We start from the raw sequence: 26,232 nt of genomic DNA, 5'->3' as shown, positions 1-26,232 counted from the left end.
AGAAGCAGAACTTGAAGGTGGTAGCCAGTGTTCTAATTTTTTTTCATCTGTGTGGAACGAATTTTGTTTGGGTGGCAGTATTAAGGCGCTGTGTGTGTGTACACATGCATTCAGAGTGTGACCTTCCTGATTAAACCTGAGCAGGATCTAAAATTTAACTGAGCAGATGTTAAAAACATATGTGAACATGTGCACGCCTTAGAGGGAACACTTGTGGTTGCTACCCAGCAGGTGTTCAATAGCATACTGCTTCTGTATCTAAAATGAAATAGTATTTTAATATACACAGTTTACACATTCAGAACCCACCTTAAGTGGTGCAGCGGGGAAATGCTTGATTAACAAGCAGAAGGTTGCCCCTGGTACTATATTGGGCAGCAGCAATATAGGAACATGCTGAAAGGCATCCTCTCATACTGCATGGGAGGAGGCAATGGTAAACCCCTAGCCTCCTGTATTCTACCAAAGAAAACCACAGGCCTCCGTGGGCTCCAGGAGTAAAAATCGACTTGATGGCACACTTTACACATTCAAAAGAACAAAGTGTAACGCTGCTATAGATGATTCAATTGGTTGTGAAACCATACATCTACTGGAAGTTGGAATATCTCTCAAAATATCATTTCAAAAATGTATATTGGCCTTGGACCTCAAAACCATGATGGTTTTAAATTTTTACTAAGAACAGTACATTTGTCAAAAGCAGCCAACAAAACCAATCCCAAAGGACAGTTCAGTGGTTGTAGGTACACTTACTATCCAAAGGCCCAAATTTTAAAAAGGAATTGAAATAGAGCAAGACTTCAAACTAGCTCGTCTCCCATCTATAGCATCCTAAGTGCCTGTTCTCATCACAACAGTTGCTTTGGAAGAAAGGAAAGAAGCATTGCCTGCCTGGGGATGGCGTAGGTTAGAATGCTGCCATTCCTGATTTGGCAGCGGCAGAAATACTAGAAAGTTAAAACCAGAGCGAGGAAAAGATTTCGAGGGTTCTGGCTGCACACACCGCTTTGCCTCTAGCGTCATGGCTGCTGCAGCAGCAGAAAGTAAGCGGCAAATGATTGGCTGCCGGGCTCCCATAGCGTCACGCGAAAGGTTGATTTCCCATTGGAGCGTTTTGAGTGACGGCAATCTATCCCTGTCCCCGGAAGTGGAGTCTATTTTCCGTCGAGGCCGCTCAGCAGTCAGACGTTGGAGCTTTGAGCCGGTGAGCGCGTTGTTGTTGGGAGCGGCTCTGGTTAGGGTTAGGGGAAGGTTGTGCTTGCTCTTTCCTTATGCCTCTCATCGTTGCTTCTCACCTTTACGATTTTGGTGTCGTAATATGACAATTTAAAAACTCATTTTATTGCATTTTGTGAAAGGAGCAAGTTCCCTTTAAGGGGGAAAAAGTGTGTGTGTGGGGGGGGGGAATCTGCGAATGGTAATCTAAATATTTCTGAGGAATAACTCTCCTGATAAAAGATGAGTATTGGGCTGTAATTATTGATCGATTGAGACGATTGCAAGGAGGTTTTTGTTTTTGTTTTGGAAGATGGGATCTACAAATAGTAATCAGAAACTGGTTTACGAATTGGTTTATAAAGTATAGTTGTGAAACTAATATAAATGTCTAGCTTATTTTTCTTTATAGTTTGCTGATTGAGGCTGTAATCCTTTGTGTGCTTATTTAGAAATGTGCCATTGAACAAAGTAGGAGGCACTTGTAAGTAAACATGTATGGGATTGGGCTGTAAGTAATTGAATTGGTTGTCTGTAAATGTTGGTGGTAATAGTTGTTTCCAATTCCATAACATAGGCATGGCATAACTCTACACAACAGTACCCTAATGGCTTAAAGTATCAATATGTCATTGATGAAAACTTATTTAAACATATGAAGTATCTGGGCACGTATTTAAACTTATGAAGTATCAGTGTTTGAGCTGTAACACTGGAGGTTAGAGCTCAAAGTGCAATAAAAATTGATCAGGTTGTATCTGTAACAACCAATCAGCAGTTACTCTGCTTTTTGGCACAGAGATTTATTTTCTTTGGGAGATGGCCTTTCTCTTATTTTTAAGGAATAGGATTTTGTTGGAATGCTTGGATTAGCAGCTGTGTAACGCTGGCAAAATGGAAGTATTCACTTTGTACTGTGTAAACACTAATATACAAACGGCATAGGTTTTGTGGAACTTGACTGCTTGGTCTTATCTCTTGTTGGGAGAACAGGGGAATAAGATTGTTGGTCTATCTAGCTTAGTATTGTCTACGCCAGGCCTGCTCAACTTCGGCCCTCCTGCAGATGTTGGCTTACTGCAGATGTTGGCTTACTGCAGATGTTGGCTTACTGCAGATGTTGGCTTACAACTCCCATAATCCCCGGCTATTAGCCGCTGTGGCTGGGAGTTGCAGTTCAAAAACAGCGGTGGGGGGGCAGGGGACAAGGTTGATCAGGCCTGGTCTACAATGACTAATAGTGGGTCTCCAAGGTTTGGGGCAGAAGTCCTTCCCAGCCCTACCTGGACATGCCAGGGATTGAACCTGGGGCTTTCTCCATACAAAGTGGATGCTCTACTACTGAGCTATGGTACCCTCCCCAGACATTAGGAAGCTGCCATATACTGAAGCAGACAATTGGTCCACCCAGCTCAGTATTGTCTACTCTGACAGGCAGTGGTTCTCTGTAGCTTTAGGAATTTTTGATGCCAGGAATTGAACTGGTGACATTCTGCATGCTAAGCAGAAACTGAACCACCGAGCTTCCGCCCCTGTCTCTGTCCTTTAATCTGTAATGCTAACTGAGCCAAGAAGCACCTTTTAAAAAGTGGTTATTCTCTTTATTTAGCAGGGGGAGAGCAACTGGCCCTATTCATCCCCAGCATAGCATCCCTCCAGCAGCTGTTGCTGGTGTCTCTCTTGGGTTTCTTTTTTAGATTGTGAGCCCTTTGGGGTCAGGGAGCCATTTTATTTCAATTTATTTATATCTATAAACTGCTTTGGGAACTCTTGTTGAAAAGCGGTACTGTATTCATTGTAATGCAGTGACCTTAAGTATTTTTCAAGCAGGGATCACTTCAGCAAAAAACCTTCAGTGTGAGTGCCATTTCCTACTTGCTAACCTCTATACAGTACTGTACTTAGTGCTGGAGAGCCCATTAAGAGACACAGAAGAGCTCTATAGGGAAAGTGCAGGGAAAGGCTACTGCATGCCTTCCAAGTTGGTGCAAGGGCTTGGCTCTATTTTCCTGAGCTGGGCAAAGCATAGCCCTGCATGGTGTGAATGGCCGTCTCCACATGGTGCTAGGGGGACTGTGCGGAGTATTCTGCTTCCGCTGAAGCTTCATACAGGCCCAGTAAACAATTAGTCAGGAAGCCATTCTTAGGGTTGATGTGGGTTGCCACTGGTCCTCAGGCCTTACAATGAAGAACACTGGCATAATGCATAGGTTAGGGATCAGCAATCAACAGTACTATATGCTGGCCAATAAATTATAGGCATTTTAGATTTTGTGTTTGAATTGAGTTAAGGATAGATTGCTGAGGAAATGGACCAGTCTAATATTCCAGCTGTTGTTGCTTAGCATCCCCAAAACCATTCTCCACTTACTCATCTAATATAGTTTGTTACCAAAAGTTTAGCATAGGTCATGTGGTCTGAAATGCTTCTTTGGGACCAAGGTGCCTGTTAAGCAGTAATTAATTAATTTTTTATAATTTTTACATATTTTAATGCCCAAAACTTACGTCTCTGGGCGGTTTACAAGATAAAAACATTAAAACATTTGTTAAAAACAAAAACAGGAATTTTTTTGGAAAAGAAAAACATTTAGCCTTCCTTAAGGATATACCAAAGAGATGAAATAGACTGTGCTTCAACCCAAATTGTTCTTATCCAATTCTGTTACTGGCTTATTGCTAGTATCATGGCCTGAATCAATAAGAACTTCTTTTTGGGTTCCCTAATCCGCTGCACCATCTTCACCTCCAGACAATTTCTCTTATCCTCCTTTCCATCTTTGAGAGAACTCCAGTGCAGTGCTAGAAACACTTGTTTAGGTGATGATGGGAGTTGTAGTCCAACCAGATACAGATGGCTAAAACGTTTTGTTGAAACAGTGGTTGATCCAGTTGTTTAGATGGAACAAAACTCAAAACGATTTGAGTGTTTCGGCCATAAGAAACAGTGCTCAAACACCCCAGTGGTACCCATGGGTGGTAGGGCATGATGGGTACTACCTACCATCCAACCCACAAAAGCAATGGGCAAGGAAGTAATTTTAAACAAATGTTTAACCTTTCCTCCCAAACCCCAATAGGATCAGAAGCCAGTGCCAGAAAACCAACTGGCAAGGGGAAAACAGGCCTCCAAAATGGCACTCAAAACATTTTGTAATGAAACAGGGTTATTTTGTTCCAAGCTCAAAACAGGCCTTCTATTTAAAGGGTGTTTTGTTTCGAGCTCAAAATGGCCCATTTCAAGTCAAAATGTTTTGCACATCTCTTCCTTCTTCCCACCTAGTTGTATCATGCAAAGGAAATTAACTTGAATTTGAAGGGCTGTTCTGAGATTGTTATATTTATGGATTTGCATACATTTACAAATCCATTCAGTGTGTTGTGAGGGGAAAACAACCTTGATTTTCCTGACCTTTCTCTACTGCTTTACTGCTAACTAACAAAAAACGAATTGTTGGAAGAGAATGCAGTACTTATATTGCTGCATCATGCCAAATCCTGCTAACGGTGCAGCTCAGTCTTATACATGTTTGCTTGAAATATGGCCCACTCAGCTCAAGAGCACATACAATTGCAGCCTTATTATTCTGATGTGGTATATAGAATATGGAGAGCCAGTGTGGTGTAGTGGTTAGAGTGCTGGACTAGGACCGGGGAGACCCAAGTTCAAATCCCCATTCAGCCATGAGACTTGCTGGGTGACTCTGGGCCAGTCACTTCTCTCTCAGCCTAACCTACTTCACAGGGTTGTTGTGAGGAGAAACTCAAGTATGTAGTACACCGCGCTGGGCTCTTTAGAGGAAGAGCGGGATATAAATGTAAAAATAAATAATAATAATGTAGAGTAGTAGCTAAGAAATTGAACTGCACATTGGAAAGATTCTGTTTCAGCTCTGTCATGAACTTATTAGGTCGCCTTAGGCAAGTCACACTATCTCTCTCTCAGCCTCCCTGCCTTGTAATATGGGAATAAGGATTGCAGCAAGATGGCATTTTGAACACTTGAAAATGCTAAACAAATGTGGATTATTTCATTTCTAACCAAGAAGAAAATCTTTCAAAACTTTTACCAGTTACCTCATTGTGTTTAATGTTCCAGCACATCTCTGCCAGAACCATGGTGTGTATTCCCTGTATTGTAATTCCAGTTCTCCTGTGGGTCTACAAAAGATTCCTTGAGCCATATCTCTACCCTATCATCTCACCTTTCATCAAGCGCATTTGGCCCAGGAAAAGAATTGAGGAAACAATGAAGCAAGACCAATCAGGAAACACTGAAAGCAAGCATGAATTGTCAGACAAGTACGAGTCCGAACTTTCTGAAGTAAGTATTCACTTTTCTTTTTTCTCCACATCTTGTTTTGCTATCTGACGCAGGGGACTAAGTAATTATGTACTCTGTGGATTGAAGATGTTTCTAGGACACTAAATGCCCTCATTCTAGTCAAACATTCACCTGATCTTAAAGCTGCTGATCTGTTTTCCCTTCTGCAGCTGGATCTGTGCATTCCCAGGAGGGAAAAGCTCTGACCCAGAATAGTCCTGGAGAGAAAATAGACTCTTCACTTCAAAGCTGACTTTGAGAATATTATGATTTGGTGATTGTCAAGGCCTCAGTAATGGTTTGCTGCCAGCGGTCTGAAGTCTTTTTTTTTCTAAGGCTGCAATCCTGTGCACACTTATTTATGAGTAAGCTCTGCTGAATATGGTGGGATTTCTGCATATACATATACATATGGTTTCCCCCCTCCCTGACATGGAATAATCACGGTTTGGAATGGGAGAGAGGGTGTAATAGTCACATTGGTGCTTTGAGGAATCTTTCCCAAGTATTCCTTTGACTACCAAGGGGTGGGATGGGGGTAATAACATCAGGGGAGGGCTGTCATGTTCCTGTCCTAGCTTGCAGGCATCTGGAAATATCTCTCTGGTTACTGTTGGGTGCAGGTTTCTGGATTGTATGTACCATGATTTATCCAGCAGGGCTGCTCTTACATTATCAAATTGGCCATTAATGTTGTCTTGCCTGCCTTCCTCTGGCTGTGGCAAGGCCTCGTGGGGTCCATTTGAGTTTATTTGGCTTCTTTCAAAGTCCTGTATTTGCGTTTGGTTTGGTTTACTCCAGTGCAGGACCTTACATTGGTCTGTGCTGAATGCTGCTATGTTGGTTTTGGTTCGATTTTGGAAGATGAGTGTGGTTTTAAAGTTGGAGGAAGAGACATCAATAACCTGCACTATGCGGATGACACCACTCTGATAGCTGAGAATGCGAATGATCTGCAAGCTCTAATAATGAAAGTCAAGGAGCACAGTAAACAAATGGGACTACGACTAAATGTAAAGAAGACTAAAATGATGACAACAGGTACAGCAACCAGCCTCAGAATTGATAATGAAGACATTGAAGTGGTGGACAGATTCTGCCTTTTAGGATCGACCATCAGCAGTAAAGGATCCAGCAGTAAAGAAATATACCGCAGACTAGCACTTGGTAGGGTTGCAATGAAGGCCTTGGAAACTATATTTGGATGCCTTGACGTGTCTATATCTACAAAGATTAGAATCATTCGGACAGTGGTTTTTCCCATGACACTCTGTAGATGCGAAAGCTGGACTTTGAAGCAGCAAGATAGAAAAAGCATTGACGCTTTTGACCTTTGGTGCTGGAGAAGACTTTTGAGGATACCATGGACAGCCAGGAAAACAAACAAATGGATCATAGAACAAATCAATCGAGAATTTTCACTCAAGGCACAAATGACCAGGCTCAAACTATCATACTTTGGACGCATGATGCAAAAACCTAGCTCCCTTGAGAAGTCCATAATGCTGGGGAAAGTTGAAGGAAAGAGAAGAGGATGACCAGCAGCAAGGTGGATGGACTTGACTATGACAGCAATGAATGCACCACTGAGAGACCTGAAAGGCCAAGTTAAAGACAGATCATGCTGGAGAGGACCAATCAATGTGGTTGCTAAGAGTTGACACCGACTTGATGGTACTCAGTCAATCAGTTTTCATGATTTGAAACAACTTTGACAGGCTTGGATATTGGGCCAAAACCAATAATTATGGTTTTGATGAAGTTCAGTAAGAGACAAATGTGAATCTCTGAATTTGGGTAAGAAAAGTCAAATACACAAGTGTACAATGGAGGAGACCTGACTTGGCAGCAGTACACGTGAAAAAACGGGTTCTAGGTGTTTTTGTGGAGCACAAGCTAAATATGAGACAGCAGTGTGATGCAGCTGCTAAAAAAGCTAATGCGTTCTTTGGTTGCATTAGCAGAGGCCTGCTGTCCAGATCACAATAAGTCATTGTTCCACTCTATTCTGTGCTGGTCAGACCATGCTTGGAATATGATGTCCAGTTCTGTGTGCAGCATTTAAGAAGGCTGTGTTAAACTGGAACAGCTTCAGTGGAGTGCAACCAAGATGCTGAGGGGTCTGGAAACCAGTCCTGTGAGGAACAGTTGAAGGAGGTGGTTATGTTTAGCCTGGAGAAGAGAAGATTAAAGGGAGATATGATAGCTGTCTTCAAATATAAGAAGGGCTGACACACCGAAGGGGGAGCAGACAAATTCAGGCTAGACATTTGAAGGAATTTCTTGATTTGTAAGAGCTGTTCAGCAGTGGAGCAGTGGCAGTGCTGGGCTCTCCCTTGCTAGAGGTTTTCATACAGAGGCTGGGCAGCCATCTGTCAGGGTTGCTGCGGCGTTTTCTTGCTCTGAGCAGATGTTTGGACTACAAGCTCTTCCAGCTTTAAAACTCTATGGTGGTGTGCTTTCATTTCTTCTCCTATTTGCGTTACTGGCGCAGTTAACGTTGCTTGCACGAGGGCACACGGGGGCTGTTAGTCTGCAAAGTGCATTGAAATGTCGGTCTGTCACTTGTATATTAAACTTGAAGCATGAGAAGTGGCAGAAAACAATTACATTTCAGGGTTATCATGCAACTCCTGCCAGGTAGATTGCTTAACCTATATGGGACCCACAACCAGTGCTGTTTGTAATTCAGAAATTGGGGGCTGCAGTGGGATGTAATAATGGGCTGGTGTCAGCTTAGATGCACAACTGCTTGGGTCGAAATTGCTGTGTGGATCATTCTGACACCTTGCTCTCCCCCCGCCCCGCCCCCCCGGTGAGATATTCAATATTCCCTTAGTTCTCCTAAACTGAAGCTCAGATGTGTCCTTCTCGTTGTACTAATATTTTATTAAACTCATTTGCCTCCCAGCACTGCGAAAAGCACAGTGCTGTGTGAAGGTCAGCACAATGGGAAATGGCTCTCACATTGAAGATTTCTTGCCAAAGTGGCTTCCACCTGAAAAATAGTGAAGATTGCTCATCTATGTGACTGAGAGATGCTCAGTCCTGTCAGTACCAGGAAAAACTCGCTAGTACAACAGAGCTGTCATTCTGGATTCATGCCCCCATCTGACTCTTTCTTATCCAAAGCTCTGATATCCTGATTGTGAAAGCATCTTTCTCACTAATGGCACTTTCCCCCTTCTCTGTTTCAGACTGAAAGCAATGGCATCGCAAATGGATTTGCTGGAAGTGGATCTACAGAGATTTCTGACAAAAAGACTGATTAAGGATGCCTGTGCTGTGGGATGATGGCAGCTATAGGAAATGAACTGATAATACTGTTCCCAGTTTCAAATGTCATTGCACTTTTACGTGAATAGAACCTTGGAATATATATAGAAATACACAGATGTAGAAAGACTAAAGATGATTCTATCTATATAGTTGAGAAAAAATGTTAATATATTCTCTCATTCCTTCCGACACTCAGAGCTGGAACTCTCTCCAATGCAGTGCAGCTGGTGGTAGAGATTTTAGGTTCAAGAGTTTAACAAAAAAACACTATGTTCAAACTTGCAACTAGTTTCACAAACTTTCCTGAAACTCACAATTATTTTACACACCTTTTAAAAAGCTAGATTTCTTCTCTACTGTAGCTGATATGATTAGTGCTGTAAATACCCAAAGCTATTAATAAATTCTAATAACTTGCTGTTCTTATATCCATCTCTGTAACAACTTTGTGCTCAGATGTTTCAATGCTTCTAAATTTGCAAATGCCATTAAGCAACTTTCGAGTGAGTTGCTGCTGTTAGTCGAAGAGGTAGTCCTGAAACTACAAGAGGAAGAAGCATCCTTGTTTTTTTGTATTGTTGAGCCATCAGTTGAGATTGGGCACTTTATCCTTCTCAAGGCAGAGAAAGAGAGATCAACAAAAGGTATAAATAATTATGTACAAGCTGCAGTAGACAACACTCATAAAATTCAAAATACCTGCAGATAAAACCTAAAGACCTTGCTTGTACAATAGCAAGCTGGTGTGCTTAATAAAACAATTGTTTCATGCAGGAGTAGATCTAGTTTCCCCCCTACTGTTCTTAGACTGGAATCTTATGAATGAAAAGTAAGACTAGAGGCATAATGACTTCAATCAATTAAACAATAGGACTGTATCAGAACTGCTGTCTGCATGTGCCATAGAAGACATGTGCCAGTTCAAAGCCTGCTCTGGAAAGAGCAGAAGTTGCTTGAGGAGGTGAACAAGCTTTTCTAAACAGAACATCAGCCTTTCCCCCCTTCAAACTAACAGGAGGAGGGGAGATTTGCGGGGGCTAGTTTCTCTTTAAGGGTTAAGTCCTAGTCAGGGTGTATGTTGTTTGCCAGGGCTAGCAAAGATGGAGGCATCTAGGGCTGTGGGAGGCCCCACATTACTTTGAGCCACATCCTTTGTCTCAGTTTGAAGCCTACTCTCTACATAAGAGGCCCCAGAGCATAGCGAACAGAGCATTGGAGTTTAGCGGGAAGTGTGTTTGGGGATGCCTGGAACAAGTCCCTGTGACCACAAGGAGCCCACTGGAGAAGAGAAGGTAAGTACAAATCCCTTCCTCATATAAGTGCTGATCTCTCCCTCATATTCTTGAGAAAGGCTATTTGGGACAGTTAAATAGCTGACCAATACAACTGAGACCTATCCTTCTAATATACTATCTCTAAACAGCCCACAAAACCAGTTATGACGATAAAGGGTCGGAAGGGGCACTTCCCAGTGTATTGCACAGAGTGTCACATGTCTGACTATTTGCTCCATGGGCAGAAGTCAGGGGTGTGTGCTCGGTGCAAGGAGCTCCTGGCTCTCAGGGAACAGGTTTGTTTGCTTGAGACCAAGGTGGTGGATCTGGAGAAACTCAGAGAGACAAAGAGGCATGTGGACGGGACCTTCAGGGATGTGGTAGTGGCATCCCACTCCAGGCTGATAGCTCTGCTGCTCTCAGGGAGAATGAAGGTCTCGAGGAAGGAGGACATCAGTCTGAGGAAGAGGGAAATGCTCCTTTAGAAGGGACCCCCTTCCGTGGATGATGAGCCCATATCCTCTCGCACAGGGGATACTCCTCCAGGGGATGGGGGCCTCCTTGTAGTGGGCGATTCAATCATTAGAGGTATAGAGAGATGGGTTTGTGACCAGCATATTGACTGCACGGTGACTTGCCTGCCTGGTGCAAAGGTTGTGTACATCATGCAGCGTCTAGATAGGCTGTTAGTCAGTGCTGGGGAGGAGACAGCTGTTGTGGTGCACGTAGGCACCAACGATGTGGGGAAATGTAGTCGGGAGGTCATGGAAGCCAAATTTAGGTTGATAGGTAGCATATTGAAATCCAGGACCCCCAAGGTAGCATTCTCAAAAATGCTACCTGTTCCACACTCAGGTACAGTGAGATGGACAGAGCTGAGGGTTTCAGTGCGTGGATGAGACAGTGCCGGGAGAAGGGATTTAGATTTGTTAGGTACTGGGATATGTTTGGGGGCAAGCAAGGCCTGTACAAAAGTTATGGGCTGCACTTGAACCAAGATGGAACCAGACTGCTGGTGCTTAAAATCAAAAAGGTTGCAGAGCAGGGGAATGTGAAATTGCTGATCTCCTTGCTAAAATATATAAATTATCCCTGCAATCAGGCTCTGTACCGGAGGACTGGAGAGTAGCAAATGTAACACCGATTTTCAAAAAGGGATCCAGGAGCGATCCAGGAAACTACAGGCTGGTTAGCTTAACGTCCATTCCAGGCAAATTGATGGAAAGCATCCTCAAGGATAAAATTGTAAAACACAAAAAGAACAGGCCCTGCTGGGAGAGAACCAGCATGGCTTCTGCAAAGGTAAATCTTGTCTCACCAACTTTTTGGAGTTCTTTGAGAGTGTCAACAAGGATGTGGATCAAGGTGATCCAGTTGACATAGTATACCTGGACTTGCAAAAAGCTTTTGACGAAGTTCCTCATCAGACTCCTGAGGAAACCTAGCAGTCATGGGATAAAGGGACAAGTACATGTGTGGATTGCTAACTGGTTGAAAGACAGGAAACAGAGGGTAGGAATAAATGGAGAGTTTTCACAATGGAGGGAAGTGGGGTCCCCCAGGGATCTGTACTGGGCTTTTTAATTTCTTCATAAATGATCTAGAAGTAGGGGTAAGCAGCAAGGTGGCCAAATTTGCAGATGATACCAAACACTTTCGGGTAGTGAAATCCAAAACATTGTGAGGAGCTCCAAAAGGATCTCCAAATTGGGTGAGTGGGAGACAAAATGGCAGATGCGGTTCAGTGTTGGTAAGTGTAAAGTGATGCACATTGGGATGAAAACCCCCAACTTCAAGTATATGCTGATGGGATCTGAGCTGTCAGTGACTGACCAGGGAAGGGATCTTGGGGTCGTGGTGGACAGCTCGTTGAAAGTGTCGACTCAATGTGCGGCAGCTGTGAAAAAGGCCAATTCCATGCTAGGGAGCATTAGGAAGGGGACTGAAAATAAAACAGCTAATATTATAATGCCCTTATACAAAACTATGGTGCAGCCACAGCTGGAGTACTGCGTACAATTCTGGTCAGCACATCTAAAAAAGGACATTGTAGAACTGGAAAAGGTGCAGAAGAGGGCAACCAAGATGATTAGGGGCCTAGAGCACCTTTCTTATGAGGCAAGGCTACAACACCTGGTGTTATTTAGTTTAGAAAAAAAACTGTGGGGAGACGTGAGAGAGGTCTATAAAATCATGCATGGTGTGGAGAAAGTGGATAAAAATTCTTCTCCCTCTCCCATAACACTAGAACCAGGGGTCATCCCATGAAATTGATTGCCAGAAATTTAGGACCAACAAATAAATGGAAGTACTTGTTCACACAACACATAATCGACTTGTGGAATTCTCTGCCACAAGTTGTGGTGACAGCCAATAGCCTGGATGGCTTTAGGATTGGTTTGGATAACTTCATGCAGGAGAGGTCTATCAACGACTACTAGTCGGAATGCTATAGGCCACCTCCAACCTCAAAGGCAGAATACCTCCGAGTACCAATTGCAGGCGAGTAATAGAAGGAGAAAGGGCATGCCCTCAACTCCTGCCTGTAGGCTTCCAGTCGCATCTGGTGGGCCACTGTGTGAAACAGGATGCTGATCTAGATGGGCCTTTGGCCTGATCCAGCAGGGCTGTTCTTATGTTCTAAGAAATGATAGTACTGCGAAGAACATTGGTGCTTTTAGCATAGTTGCTGCAAGAGGCCATATGTCTCCAGTGCTATTTTTTTAGCTTGGGCAACTTGGCCTCAAATCCTAGTTCAGCGTTGGACTCAAAAGATGGCTTGTGCCAAGTTTGCCACTTTTGTTTATAAAGAGAGAAGAATATGCCCATTCCAGTGGTGTTAAAACTGTTTTCTTAACATCAGAGGTTTCCTGAAGGAGATCAGTAGTGGGCAATGAGCTTCTCTGAAAGACTGCATGTTCATCTTTACTGATCTACTTGTACTGATCTGCACTTGCAAGGGAGTGCTGAAAATTTTAAGGGTCTGTGCTAAAATTCATGGAAAATGGCAAGGCTGTTTTAGGTCTGGACAACACCATCCCCATCTGAACTGAGTATGCATCTTACAACTAGCTCCAGAATTCTATGCAATGCACAAAAGTTCCTTGATATGGAAAGAGTTGCACTGGCTAACATTCTGACTAATGAAATCAGGATGTATCAGGAAGCTGCTTTTAACAAAGCTGGAGGCTTCCCCAGCAGCCGAATGTGTGGGGAACAATCACTGATCTTTCCTGCCTCCAGAAGTAATCTATTCCCTCTGAAAACATGTCCCTGATAGCTACATGATGATTAGGGATATTTCTGGAAGGTACAGAGCACTTCCGGAGGCAGGGAAGATCATGGGCACTCAATCGTTGCCTCTCCAAAGCAATGGTTTGAGCTTTAGTTTGTGTTCAGACAAAATGTCCCCGTCTCCCCCACCCGATAAATGGATCCAAAGAAATTAGGAAAATTAAGTCTAGAACAGGCCTCAGGATTCCTGCTCATGGAGAAAACTATTCTGTGCCCAATATAGTAAGCCCACGAAAATATTAAAAATTGTGGAGTATGTTATATCTAATTTCCATTCAAGTGCTCAAAGCAGCATTAATATACCTGTATTCTATATTCTATTATTCTACATTATTTGGTGGGTATTTAAATAATGGGGCTTCTGTTTTAATTTGTCCTGGGTGAGAATCTTTTAGAATGTGTCTGGGCTTGCCTGGAGATTTGGAGACAGGGGGCGTTGCCACTGACTGTGGGGCAGCAATCCCTGTGGTGGTGGTGGTAAACCGAAGAAGTAACGTTGGCAGGTCAGTGGGCCATTACAGGGGAAGGGGACATAGAAATCTAATAGCTGTTTCCCCTTCTGGCTAACCTGCCAGCTCTTTGACCTTGGGGAGCAGTGTCGACCACCCTTGGAACCTCATCTTGCTCCTCTGTAATGCCAAGTCAGTCTGGAACAAATCAGCATCCATCCATGATTAGATTCTGGGTGAAGGTGCCGATCTGGTATGTATTACAGAGACCTGGTTGGGGGCGGCTGGTGGCCCAGTGTGTTCCCAGCTTCTCCCTCCAGGGTACTCTGTTGAGGAGAAGGTGAGGGACTGTGGGTGGGGAGTTGGAGTGGCTGTGGTCTATAAGAATATCTCCCTTACCAGGATCCCTGTTGAAGTGTCAGACCATATCGAATGTGTGTACTTAAGTTTGAGGACCAGAGATAGACTGGGACTTCTGTTGGTGTACCAATCGCCCCACTGCTCAACAGAGTCCCTAACTGAGCTGACTGACTTGGTCTTAGGTTTGGTGTTGGAGTCTCCCAGGCTTGTGGTGCTGGGGGACTTCAATGTTCATTTGGGGACCAATTTGTCCAGGGCAGCTCAGGAGTTCATAGCGGCCATGACGACTATGGGCCACTATGTGGTCTCAGGACCGACGCACACTGCAGGTCACACGCTTGATTTGGTCTTTCACTCTGATCAGGGTGGTGTTCCGTGGGTAGAGAATCCTGTGATTTCCCCATTGTCATGGATGGACCACCATCTGGTTAAGGTTGGACTCACAGTCACACCCCACCTTCGCAGGGGCGAGGAACCTATTAGGATTGTCCGCCCGAGAAGGTTATTGGATCCTATAGGATTTCAAGAAGCCTTGGGGGATTGAGTGTTGGCTCTGCCAGCAATCCTGTTGATGCCCTGGTGGAGAATTGGAACAGCAAACTCACCAGGGTGGTAGACATGATCGCTCCTAAGCATCCTCTCCAACCCGCTTCAAAACTTGCCCCTTGGTATACGGAAGAACTACGGGGGCTGAAGTGGCAAGGTAGACGACTGGACCGCAGGTGGAGAAAGACTCGGCTTGAATCCGACAGATTGCAACAAAGAGCTCATTTGAAGACCTATGCTCAGGTGATACGTACAGCAAAGCAATTGTTTTCTGCCTGTATTGCACCCGCAAGTTCATGTCTGGCAGAGTTGTCCAGGTTTGTGAGAGGGCTAGTATGTGCCCCTCCTCCCTTGAATCAGAATCTGGAACCATCTACCACCTGCTGTGATGTGTTTAATGAATTCTCTGTGGACAAAATCTCTTGTATTCGGGCCGACTTAGATTCCATCTCCACAATTTCTTCAGTGTCTGATGTGGAGGTATCCAGCGACTCCTCTTATGTGGTTAGGTTGGATCAGTTCTAGTTTGTGATTCCTGAGGATGTGGACAAGCTGATTGGAACGGTGCGGCCCACCACTTGTTCTCTTGATCCTTGTCCAACATGGCTTATACTCTCTGGCAGGGGTGCTGTTGTAGAAGGCCTGGTAGAGATTATAAATGCATCTCTGAAGGAAGGTAGGATGCCTCCTTGTCTTAAGGAGGCAGTTATTAGACCGCTTCTGAAGCCTACTTTAGATCCCTCAGAGATGAGTAACTACAGGCCTGACTCCAACCTTCCGTGGCTGGGCAAGGTAATTGAGAGGGTGGTGACTTCCCAACTCCAGACAGTTTTGGAGGAAACAGATTGTCTAGACCCATTTCTAACTGGCTTCCGGACTGGCTATGGGGTGGAGACTGCCTTTGGAATGCGCTCCCTAGCGAAATAAGAGCCTCCCCATCTCTGGCAATTTTTAAAAAGTCTTTAAATACACATCTGTTCACCCAGGCTTTTAAGTGATACAAGCTGACCCTGCACAGAGCATCTGTGCGCTCTTTGGGGCCGGCTACCTCTCTCTCTCCACCCCCCCGTCTCCCACAGGGCCAAGTCCCCCCCGCCGCCGCCGCCGGGCCGAGTGCCACCTTAACATCCGCGGCTGGGCCAGGCGTTAATTCTCCTGGGTGTGCCAGCCAATCAGGCACCCCCGCAGCCCAGCCAATCAGCTGGGCTGCCGGGACGCATTTTTCCTGGGCACACCCAGGAGAAATAAATAAATAAATAAATCAAATAAATAAATAAATGATTGTTTTAATTATTTTTAGAATATTGTGTTTTTGTTTTTTAAAATTGTTTTTAAATTACTTGTTTTTGTTTTTCACTAATGTTTTACTTTTGTTTTTATCATGTTGTAAACCGCCCAGAGACTTAAGTTTTGGGTGGTATAAAAATATGTTAAATATATAAATATATTCTGAAGACAATTTCCCTTCCAGACACTAACCAGAACTAGCCCAGCTTCCTTCAGCAAGGCTACTGTATCACATAGTTTAAAAATCAGACTTTGGGAATGAAATAATAGTGCTGGCAAGATCTTGTGATGTAGTATTCTGTTGATATTTTACACTACCCTTCCCTTTAGGCATCGTCACCTTGGTTCCTGTAGTAGATTTTTGAGCACCAGGCTTCTTCTGCTTTCTAAAGCTCAGCAACTAGTAAACCAAGCTAGGACTTTTTCAGCAGTGGCACTAAGGGTGTGGAACTCAGGAGGAAAGGTTCATTCTGATCGCTAAATCGTGGTTTTAAGGCAACTGGCTAAGACAGCTTTTTCAGAGAGCCTTTGAGACCTTCTGTGGGTTTATTTAGGGCATGGGCAGAGCTCCCAGCCTTAGATCCCCAGTTGCAGGACTAACAGTCCCATCACCCCAGCCACAATGGCCACACCTGCAGATCCAAGATTTGGAATGGATGGCTCTGGTTTCTTAAGGGTTTTTTAAACTGAACATTTGCTATATTGTATGTTATTATTTTAACTTTTTTAAAAAAAATTAGATTGTAAGCTGCCTTGTAGACTCACTGGACCAAAAGATGTGAGTGTTGGGGGGAATACGTCAGTATCAAGTTCTAGTAAGAACTAATCAGCCTACTTTCCTTTCACTGTCCCTACATCTGGATTAAATGTGGAACAAATTGAGGTCCACAAGTTAGTTATCCTGTGCCTCAAATGTTCATGTGTCTGCCATCTTGTATCAGGGTGGATGTTGTCATTACAAACTGCACCATTGAGGTCTCTCTGTCATTCACTACAGCTGTTCCAAATTTGATTCAAATGGGTTAGACAGTCCTCAAGTTAGTGCACTTGTGCCTCAAGGTTTATGCAGCCACCATCTTGGATCAGGGTGGGTGACATCACAAACTAGGCCGTTGAGGTGTCCCTATGTGTCAGTCACTGCAACTGTACCTAATTTGGTTTAAATTGGTTAGACACAAATTAGCCTGCTTGAGCCTCAGATGTTCATGTGGCTGCCATCTTGGAGTGGGTGACATCAACACACACCACACCCTTTGGGCATCCCTATGTGTCCTTGCAGTTTAGCACATTTGGTTCAAAGCAGTTAGGTGGATCACCAGTTACCCCACTTGCACTTCAAAAGTTTACTTGTCTGCCATCTTGGATCAAGGTGGATGACATCACAAACTATGCCGTTGGGGTGTCCCTATGTGTCTCTACAACTGTATCCGATTTGGTTCATACTGGTCCAAGCATTGCAAAGTTGATGGGGTGGGGACACACAAACAGAATGCTGGGTGATCTCACAAGCCTACTGGAAAGTAGGCTAAAAAATAGCTTGGTTAACTTGTGTTGGTTCTAGAGAGAACCACACCATTACTGCTCTGATACTTGATATTGTGGAATCCATCCTCCTTCAAAATGCTTGAAACTTCCAAAGCATATTTGAGTGTATGTTTTTGTCTATAAAATAAAAACAAAAATGCCAAACAATAAAGAACATGGTAGCATTTCAAACACAAACACACTTATGTGCTGCCGTAAGCAAAACCGTAGTCAGTCAGTCTGTCCAGCAATTTCTAAATGTTATGGTATTGGGACCATAGACTTTATAAATAAGATTTTAAAAAAGTGGTGTGGGACTCTGCCATTCCAGATAGCAGTGTTGGGTGGTAACATCTTGGAATGCCTTCCAGTATCAAGCAAAATCCCTGCAAGTGGAAAACTAGCATGTTAGAGAACAGGCTTTAGCTAAAGCCTTTCTTCCTTATATGCTAGGACAGGGGTGGCCAAACTGAGGGTCTCCGGCTGTTTTTTTTTTTTTTTTAATTTTTTTACATTTTATATCCCACTCTTCCTCCAAGGAACCCAGAGTGCTATACTACATACTTAAGTTTCTCCTCACAACAACCCTGTGAAGTAGGTTGGGCTGAGAGAGAAGTGGCTGGCCCAGAGTCACCCAGCTAGTTTCATGGCTGAATGGGGATTTGAACTCAGGTCTCCCCGGTCCTAGTCCAGCACTCTAACCACTACACCATACTGTTGCTGGACAACTCCAATCATCTTCCTCAGCCACCACTAAAGTACAGCTGAGGAGGATGGTGGGTGTTGGGCAACGGCTGGAGACCCTCTGATTGCCTCCCCTATGCTGGGAGAGTTTTTGTTCTAGTTAAAGAGAGCAATCTGAAGTGCTATAATCTACTCCACCACATTTTATTTACTTAAAAAAAAACCCCAGGGATTTATATCCCTTCTACTTTCCAAGGAAGCCGAGGCACCTTACAAAAATCAAAATTGCACAAAACCTGCAAAAAACCACCATCGCCATCAGTAATACACAGAAATGGCAATTTAAAAAAAACAGCAGCTTGCCCCAAAGATCGTAGTCTTAGAAAAACGCACAAGCAAAACACACGTTGTACCACTTCCTCCCGCGGCCGCCGGGAGAAAAACCCGGCCCCAAAGAACTCAATTTCCCGCCATTCCGGAACACGGGACCACTTTCGTTTCTTCTCGGCCCGGAAGCGAGAGGCGCGGGCACGTGACGTCCTCGGACTCCGCCCCCCCGTCCTTTGACAGCGCGGCGGTGGATGGCCGTGGTGGTGGTTGGGGGGAAGGGCAGGTTGTGACGACGTGGAAAGATGGAGACGGCTTAAGGGCTGAGCGACTGGGTGAGGGCGCGCGTGCGCGCGAGCTCCGTCTCCTCCCCCCTCTGAGGAGAGCCTTGAGAGGGCGAAGAAGAGTGGGTGTCCCCCGCTTGCCTTGCCTTCCTGTCCCTTCCTCGAGGGAGCCTGGTGAGTCGCCGCCCCTCTGCTTTTTCTTTGCCCGCCCCAGAGTTGTATGCGGGGTTGTTGAGCGTCTTTCTGCCTCTCTGGCGGTGAAGAGGAGGAGCGGGCAGAGAGAGAGAGAGCCGTAGGGAGAGAGAGAGACAGAGACCTGGGGATGGTGAGGGGAAGCTACGAGCCTGACCCGGAGGTGGGGCCAGGGGTAGCCCTGACCGTTGTCGTTGCGGGGACCACAGGAGGTGGAGGAGGTGATGACGGGGCGGGGGGACGCGCGTCCTCAGGATGGGGTGACACGAGAGTTATCCCTACATGCACCCCTTTCCCTTGCGCAGAGCGTAGCGCAGTATTAACAAACCCTGGTACTCAGGCAGCCCAGTCCTGCACGGGCTGACTCAGGAGTAACCACCCCCTGTTCCCCCCCCCCCGAGTTACTTGAATCTTGCTCTAAAGTGGATCTATGTGGACATTAGGTAAAGTGTGCCATTGAGTCATTGTCGACTCCTGGCACCCACAGAGCCCTGTGGTTGTCTTTGGTAGAATACAGGAGGGGTTGACCATTGCCTTCTCCCACGCAGTGTGTGATGATGCCTTTCAGCATCTTCCTATATCGCTGCTACCCAATGTAGGTGTTTCCCATAGTCTGGGAAACATACCAGCAGCGATTCGAACCGGCAACCTCTGACTTGGTAGTCTAGTCATTTCCCTGCTGCACCAATAGGTGGCTCATATGGACATTAAATGTGGCTGATGCTGTTGAGTGGTCCTGTTTTGAGGAGTATTTGCACCTGTGTTTATATGTCCAAAATATATTAATTGTTTAGTCAGTTTTATGTGCCTGTGTTAATATTGTTATATTATAGTCAATATTTAGTCAAGTTTTTTGTGTGGATCTTTACTGAACATAAGAACTTGTCTTGGACTTTAGAAAAGCAAATAATGGATTCAGCTGGTAGAAATACAATACTACGATTCCAAACTCAAGAACAATTCAAAATTACTATAGCTTCAATTTATGCTCCAAGTGATAAGACATAATTTTATTTTATGAGCAGTTCTTTTGATCTTTGTTAGAAATAGCGGAAGGAGAACAACTTCCTATTCCTATTCCTATTCCTATTATTGTTTACACAGTCAGACAAGTGTTATTGACTGGTTTGTTTTATCCAGACATTGAGCCCTTCCCAAGGACCTAGGATGGCTGCATTTTATTGTCAATGTTGTTGTGATATCGTCGCAGAATATAGGCTGTTCCCAGTAAAGCTGCTTTTTGTAATTGGCTGATGGTTATTTCTGTGGCCCCTATGGTGTTGAGGTGCTCTTCAAGGTCTTTTGGAACTGCACCCAGGGTGCCAATTACCATTGGGAGGATGATGATGATGATGATGATGATGATACTACGTGATGGGAGATTGGAATGGAGTTCTCTCTCTAACTCTTGATAAACCAGGACGATACAATAAGAATTCTGGTAAATTACCAAGAAATGTTCTAGATTACTTGACACTCCTATCTTTAGAAGACACGTGGTGACATAAACATCCTTTGGAGCAGGGCTATACCAATTTTTCTCAACCTCATCAATTGTATTCCAGAACTGATATGTGTATGATTTTGAAGTCTGTGTTACCGAGATTGATTGAAGGTTCCACTTTCTTATTCTGATCATAATCCTTTAGTAATTAAACTAAGCAAAGAACATGTAGGCCCGAGAAGATGTATGCTGAATTTGATTGCATTATGGTCACTATTCCCTAAAGGGTCGATGACACTAACATCCTGCACCAGGTCTTGGGTGCCACTCAGGATTAAGTCCAAGGTCGCCTTCTCACTGGTTGCTTTCAAGACCAACTGTTCTAGGGCACAGTCATTCAGCGTATCTAGAAATTTGACCTTTTTTCCCTTACCTGACTCTGAATTTACCCAGTCTATGTGTGGGTAATTGAAGTCACCTGTTATTACAGACCTGCCTCTCCTTGATGCCTCCCTGATTTCCTGCTGCAGCTTGCAGTCACTGTCAGCATCTTGATCTGGAGGGCGATAGCACGTCCCCACATTTCCTTTAAGGCCTTGTATTCTCACCCACAGGGCTTCTGTGGAGGACTCCGGTCCACCTAGGTTTTCTATCTTGTTAGATTTTATCCTTTCTTTAACATACAGTGTGACTCCACCTCCAAGGTGCCCCTCCCTGTCCTTTCTATAGAGTTTATATCCAGGGATAACAGTGTCTCACTGTTCCACTATGTTTCTGTTATGCCCACTATATATATTTCTGCGTTAGCAGCAGAGTACGCCAGTTCACCCATCTTGGCTCGGAGCGGAGGCTTCTGGCATTGGCATATAAGCATCTATATGCTGAATCTCTCACCTGATGTATGCTATCTTTCTTTTGACTCTTGGACCAGCTGGCACAGCCTTCTTTCTGCTCTTTATGTGTTTCTGCTCTGTCCCCTTCTGTTTTATCTGAATCCTTTGCACCCTCACACTTTAAAGGATGGCATTTGCCGAACCGGATACTGCCCAGCTCCTGTCAGCTGTTCCCCAGGCATCATTTTAAAAGCTGCTCTGCAACCTTTTTCATTTTAAGTGCCAGTTACTGCTGTTGGTTCTTACAAGATCCTGGTACGGACAGCTTGTGTTTGGTTTTACAAGAGGTATCCCTACACACACACCCTGCCTTGTGCAGGGCGCAGCACAATTAAACTGTTTTAATTGTGTTAATGTTTTAATGGTTGTTCTTTAAGATTTTGAACCACTCAAGGACTTGCATATGGGGCGGTATAAACTTTTGTTTGTTAAATGAACAAACAAACAAACATTACACACCCTGGTACTCAGACTGCCCAGTCTGGTGCAGGTTTACTCAGAAGTAATAAATCCCCTTGAGTTATGTGAGTTTTACACTTAGGGCAATCTGTGCAGCATTGAGGTTAATCTGGAGGTAATAACATACACTGTCTGGTTGTGTACTCAGTCCCCACTCCTCCCCATAAGCATACTTTCAAAAGATATGAGGGTGGGGAATGGGGATCCACTTTTAAAAAACACACCATTTTTAAAAAACTGTATGAATGCAGTAGGGTGGTTAAAAGATGTTATGTGAAACTATTTGTGATCTTGAATGTGTGTTTTTACCATCAGGGTCGTTAGGAAAATAAAATATGCTCCCTTGTATCTTTCGCACCTTCTTGCAATGTATGTTCATGGGCAAAGTGGGGAGCCAACCACAGGGATGGTGATGGTAGTGATTATGGTGGAGTGCAAGGGTATGATCATATGTATCTGTGGTCATGAATGGCAGCTAGTTTTGAACTTGGTTTCTCTGTGTTTTTCCTGTTTACAAGAAGATACAGGGAGGGAATGTTTGTGAATGTCACTTTAGACGTGGGATTTGTGTTAAAGTAAGGTGTACTGTCGAGCCAGTGTTGACTCCTGGCAACCACAGAGCCATGTGGTTGTCTTCGGTAGAATACAGAAGGGGTTTACCATTGCCATCTTCCACACAGTATGAGATAATGCCTTTCAGCATCTTCCTATCTATATTGCTGCTGCCCAATATAGGTGTTTCCCATAGTCTGGGAAACATACCAGCGGGGATTTGAACCAGCAATCTCTGGCTTGCTAGTCAAGTCATTTCCCTGCTGCACCATTACAGCTACTAAAATGCATGGCTGTCATTGTTGCAGTCAGTTCCACTGGGATTTTGTGACTCTGACAGTTTTCCTATTCATGGTGCCTTTTCAGGTCAGACCTAATAATCTGAAATAGAATTGAGAACTATGTAATTTTAGGCTCATTCATTAAGCGAAGGAAGTGGAGATTGGGTTTCTTGGGGACGGGGTAGGTTTAATGGTAGCAGTAACAGTTGTGGTTAGATTAATTTGGTATAGGGCAAGTATGGTGGACACGATCTGACTGGGTATAAGACAAGTCACTGCTAACTTAAAATGGGGTTTGCTAGGTTTTCACACACTAGTTGTGCTGCACAGAATGTTGTTTACTGAAAATGTATCCAGCTGGAGATGAAAGCTTGTATTACTACTCCTAAAATAGAATAGCTGCTATCGCTGACATTGGAGTAATCCTGATATATGTGATTTCTCATAAATTTGAATTGAGCCCTTTCAAGATCAAAGTAGACCTTCACAATTATTCAGTGGACATAGGTGTGAAAGACCTTGGTTTCCAGTCCTGGTTTTGGGGGCCCTGTTTAACTTAACCCAGAGCTTGACAAATCCCAGGGGAGCCATGGCACCTATAGCACGCGCACACACACACACGCACACACACACACACACACACACAGAGTGTTATTTAATAACATCTTTATTTGTCCTAAGTAAAGTGTGCCATCAAGTCAGTTTCGACTCCTGGCGCCCACAGAGCCCTGTGGTTGTCTTTGGTAGAATACAGGAGGGGTTTACCATTGACTCCTCCTGCGCAGTATGAGAAGATGCATTTCAGCATCTTCCTATATTGCTGCTGCCTGATATATTACCAGCAGGGATTCAAACTGGCAACCTTCTGCTTGTTAGTCAGTACCTTACTTGAAAAGGGGATACAGAGAAGCCCATATACCTTCTCCTTCCACAGTGTCCATCACTAAGCAATAATTTTGTCAAGTTTCCATAGCCTGGTTCTTAAATATTTGAGCTGGCTCCTAGGTTCAGCTGCAGTTAACATTGGTTCAATTAACATGGTTCAGCTTCAGTCTGTGTTGACTCCTGGTGACCACAGAGTCATGTGGTTTTCTTTGGTAGAATACAGGCGGGGGTTACCATTGCCATCTCCCATGCAGTATGAGATGATGCCTTTCAGCAGCTTCCTGTATCGCTGCTGCCCAATATAGGTGTTTCCCATTCCCATAGTCTGGGAAACATACCAGTGGGGATTCGAACCAGTAACCTCTTGCTCCCTAAGCAAGTTACTTCCCCGCTGAGGAGGAAGAGGAAATTTATTCTGTAGGGGATGGAGTATATGAGTCCTGTGTTCCTGATCTCTTATAAGTAATTAAGAGATGCCTCCTCATTACTGCACCACCAGGTGTAGGATGGGGAGGTGGCCCACTTAGGCCACCACTTATTGCAACTGGAGCAGCTGTTAAACAGTTTTAGGTAGAACTTTTTAAATTGGCTTGAGCCTGGAACCTTCTCCTTGGAAGGCATGAGCTGCAGACCTTCCCATTACACCAGAACAAATAACCAGTGTGATTGCAACAAGCTGTTTAAGGAAACCATGCTTCTGACTGCATGTGCATTGACGGTTTGTGCGCTTTGTGGCTATGGTTCAAAAAGTGATCAACTATGGGCATGTTCAGGTCATGCTGGGAAAAAGAAGCTTAAGATCTAGTGTTGTAGTTGTATGAATTATCCCTCAGTGGGTTAGGGTTTTCTTTAGTAATGGATAGAAATTGCAATTTAATAAGGAGGAAGTACGAGTAAATATGACATTTTTGAGGGACATTCTTTACGTTTACATACACAAGATTCATTTTTGTATATAGAAACATGCATATTTTGTAAAGCAGCTACAAAGGTAGGATTATTAATCCTAATACTTACCTTGAAGCCTATCCCTGGTACATTTGTATGTGCATGAAAAAGTACTTTGGTGCAGCCTTTTCCCTTGTTCACAGGTATGGGGCTATTTGCATAAAAGTGAAATACTTTTTCACTGAGCCTCCAGGAAGCATGAAGGTTTTGGCATAATTGGTGGCACAGCACTGAAATTTTGTGTCAAGGTAACCCAAATGCCATGCCAGGGACGGTCAGATTCTATGATGTGTAAATCTCAAAAATCAAGCAACTTTGTATCATGTTGCCTTATTTTATAAATGTATTCGGCTTCTGTTTGTAATGGAGAAGAACAAGAGGCATTAATGCAGGGCACTAAAACACTTCTTCTCTGACCACCAAAAGTCTTGCAAATGCCCTCTGCCCTGAAGGATTTCTGAAGTGTTGCTTGCATGTTTGGAAATGTGGGCATCATGTGATACAGAAGATAGTGCCACTTTTGTATTAACTGTTATAAGAGTATTTATTACATTTATATCCTACCTTTCTTCCAGCATGGAAATAAGGCCATAGGACTGTGGGAAATGACTGTAGCTCAGTGGGGAAGCATCTGCTTTGTATACAGAAGGTTCCAGGTTCACTCCCGGACATCTCCAGGTACGGCTAGGAAAGACTCCTGCCTGAAACCTTGGAGAGTTGCTGCCGGTCAGTTTAGCTAGCCATTACTGAGCTGGATGGACCAATGGTCTGACTTGGTATAAGGCAGCTTCCTATGTAATATGTCATAACCCTGTACATGGGGTTCCCAGGTGATCTCTCATCCAGGCACTGACCTGACCAAGACTTGCTTTGCATCAGTAAAGTTGTGATATCCTTTGCCCTCAGACTATGTTCCTAAATTATTGACACTTCTATTTTTAGTTCTTTTCCTCTGCTAGGTTAACTTACTGTGCAGATTCACTGCAAATAAAAAGGCACAACATTTAATTTATATTAAATACCCCTTTCCTGAAGTGTTAGCTACACTTCATTTACACTTAATATCCTGTACCAGGCCATACATTATTTCAGGCATATTCTTGCTCATTACTGAAGTGTTCTGCAAATATTTAGTTTGGTAGCACTGTGGTAATATGACTACTTCTCAGTTTTTGCAGACTAAGTTATTCAACTAGCTTAGTTAATAGTCTGGGCTAGTCTATTAATTCAGTCTGCTGGATTAATGATTTATTAGTATGGGCAGTCTATTAAAATATGTACCAAACTATGAAAGACTTCACATTTCCTCTATGTTTTGTGTCATCTGGTGCTCTTCATAGCTTCTTGGTTGGCTGCAGTATATCTGATATTCTGGTATGTATATTTCATTGCTTCAGAAGTGGAAAATCCTGTGATGATCTTCACAGACTCAGTTCAAACATAATATTAAACCATAGTTGAGTGCTGCATGGCTGAACATAAGAGAGCTGCAAACTTGCACACTGTTATGTGCAAGAAAGTGTCTACTTCCTTTTGCATGCAAGAATAAACGGCCATTTCTCATGATGTACAAACACAGGGAACTATGGTTCCTTAATTAACTCAAGTTAGAACAAAGCAGGTTATCAAATGTGGAAAGAAAAACATGGTTTGTTCTTGAAGTGAAAGTAGAAGCTTCCATTCTCCTTCCGCCACAATCTAGAGAGAAGCAGCAGCCTGCAGCTCCCA

The 26,232-nt window shown here is 43.9% G+C and overlaps 2 protein-coding genes across 6 annotated transcripts in view; both read left to right on the top strand.

Moving 5' to 3' along the window:
- Positions 1–1,083: 1,083 nt before the first annotated feature.
- Positions 1,084–9,247, top strand: C2H18orf32 (chromosome 2 C18orf32 homolog). The gene is made up of 3 exons (XM_053295816.1): positions 1,084–1,207; positions 5,318–5,542; positions 8,740–9,247. The coding sequence occupies exons 2-3, from the start codon at positions 5,336–5,338 to the stop codon at positions 8,812–8,814; spliced, it is 282 nt and encodes a 93-aa protein (XP_053151791.1). The 5' UTR covers positions 1,084–1,207; positions 5,318–5,335; the 3' UTR covers positions 8,815–9,247.
- A 9,554-nt stretch (positions 9,248–18,801) lies between these two features.
- Positions 18,802–26,232, top strand: part of DYM (dymeclin) — a 292,392-nt gene continuing 284,961 nt past the window's right edge. The window contains exon 1 of one of the 5 annotated variants that reach the window (XM_053297362.1): positions 18,802–19,024. Coding sequence is in view for 2 of the 5 variants with exons in the window: in XM_053297361.1 (XP_053153336.1) it covers positions 19,173–19,263 (91 nt within the window). In the remaining 3 variants the exon portion in view is untranslated. Of the gene's footprint in view, positions 19,025–19,165; positions 19,264–26,232 lie in introns of those variants that run through there. The other 4 variants (XM_053297363.1, XM_053297361.1, XM_053297366.1 and 1 more) reach the window with 4 other exon arrangements.

This window comes from Hemicordylus capensis, chromosome 2, assembly GCF_027244095.1.
Source record: "Hemicordylus capensis ecotype Gifberg chromosome 2, rHemCap1.1.pri, whole genome shotgun sequence".
Taxonomy (NCBI): Eukaryota; Metazoa; Chordata; class Lepidosauria; order Squamata; family Cordylidae; genus Hemicordylus; species Hemicordylus capensis.
Note: the sequence above shows the minus strand (reverse complement) of the source record. Positions and strands in the feature narration are given on the sequence as shown.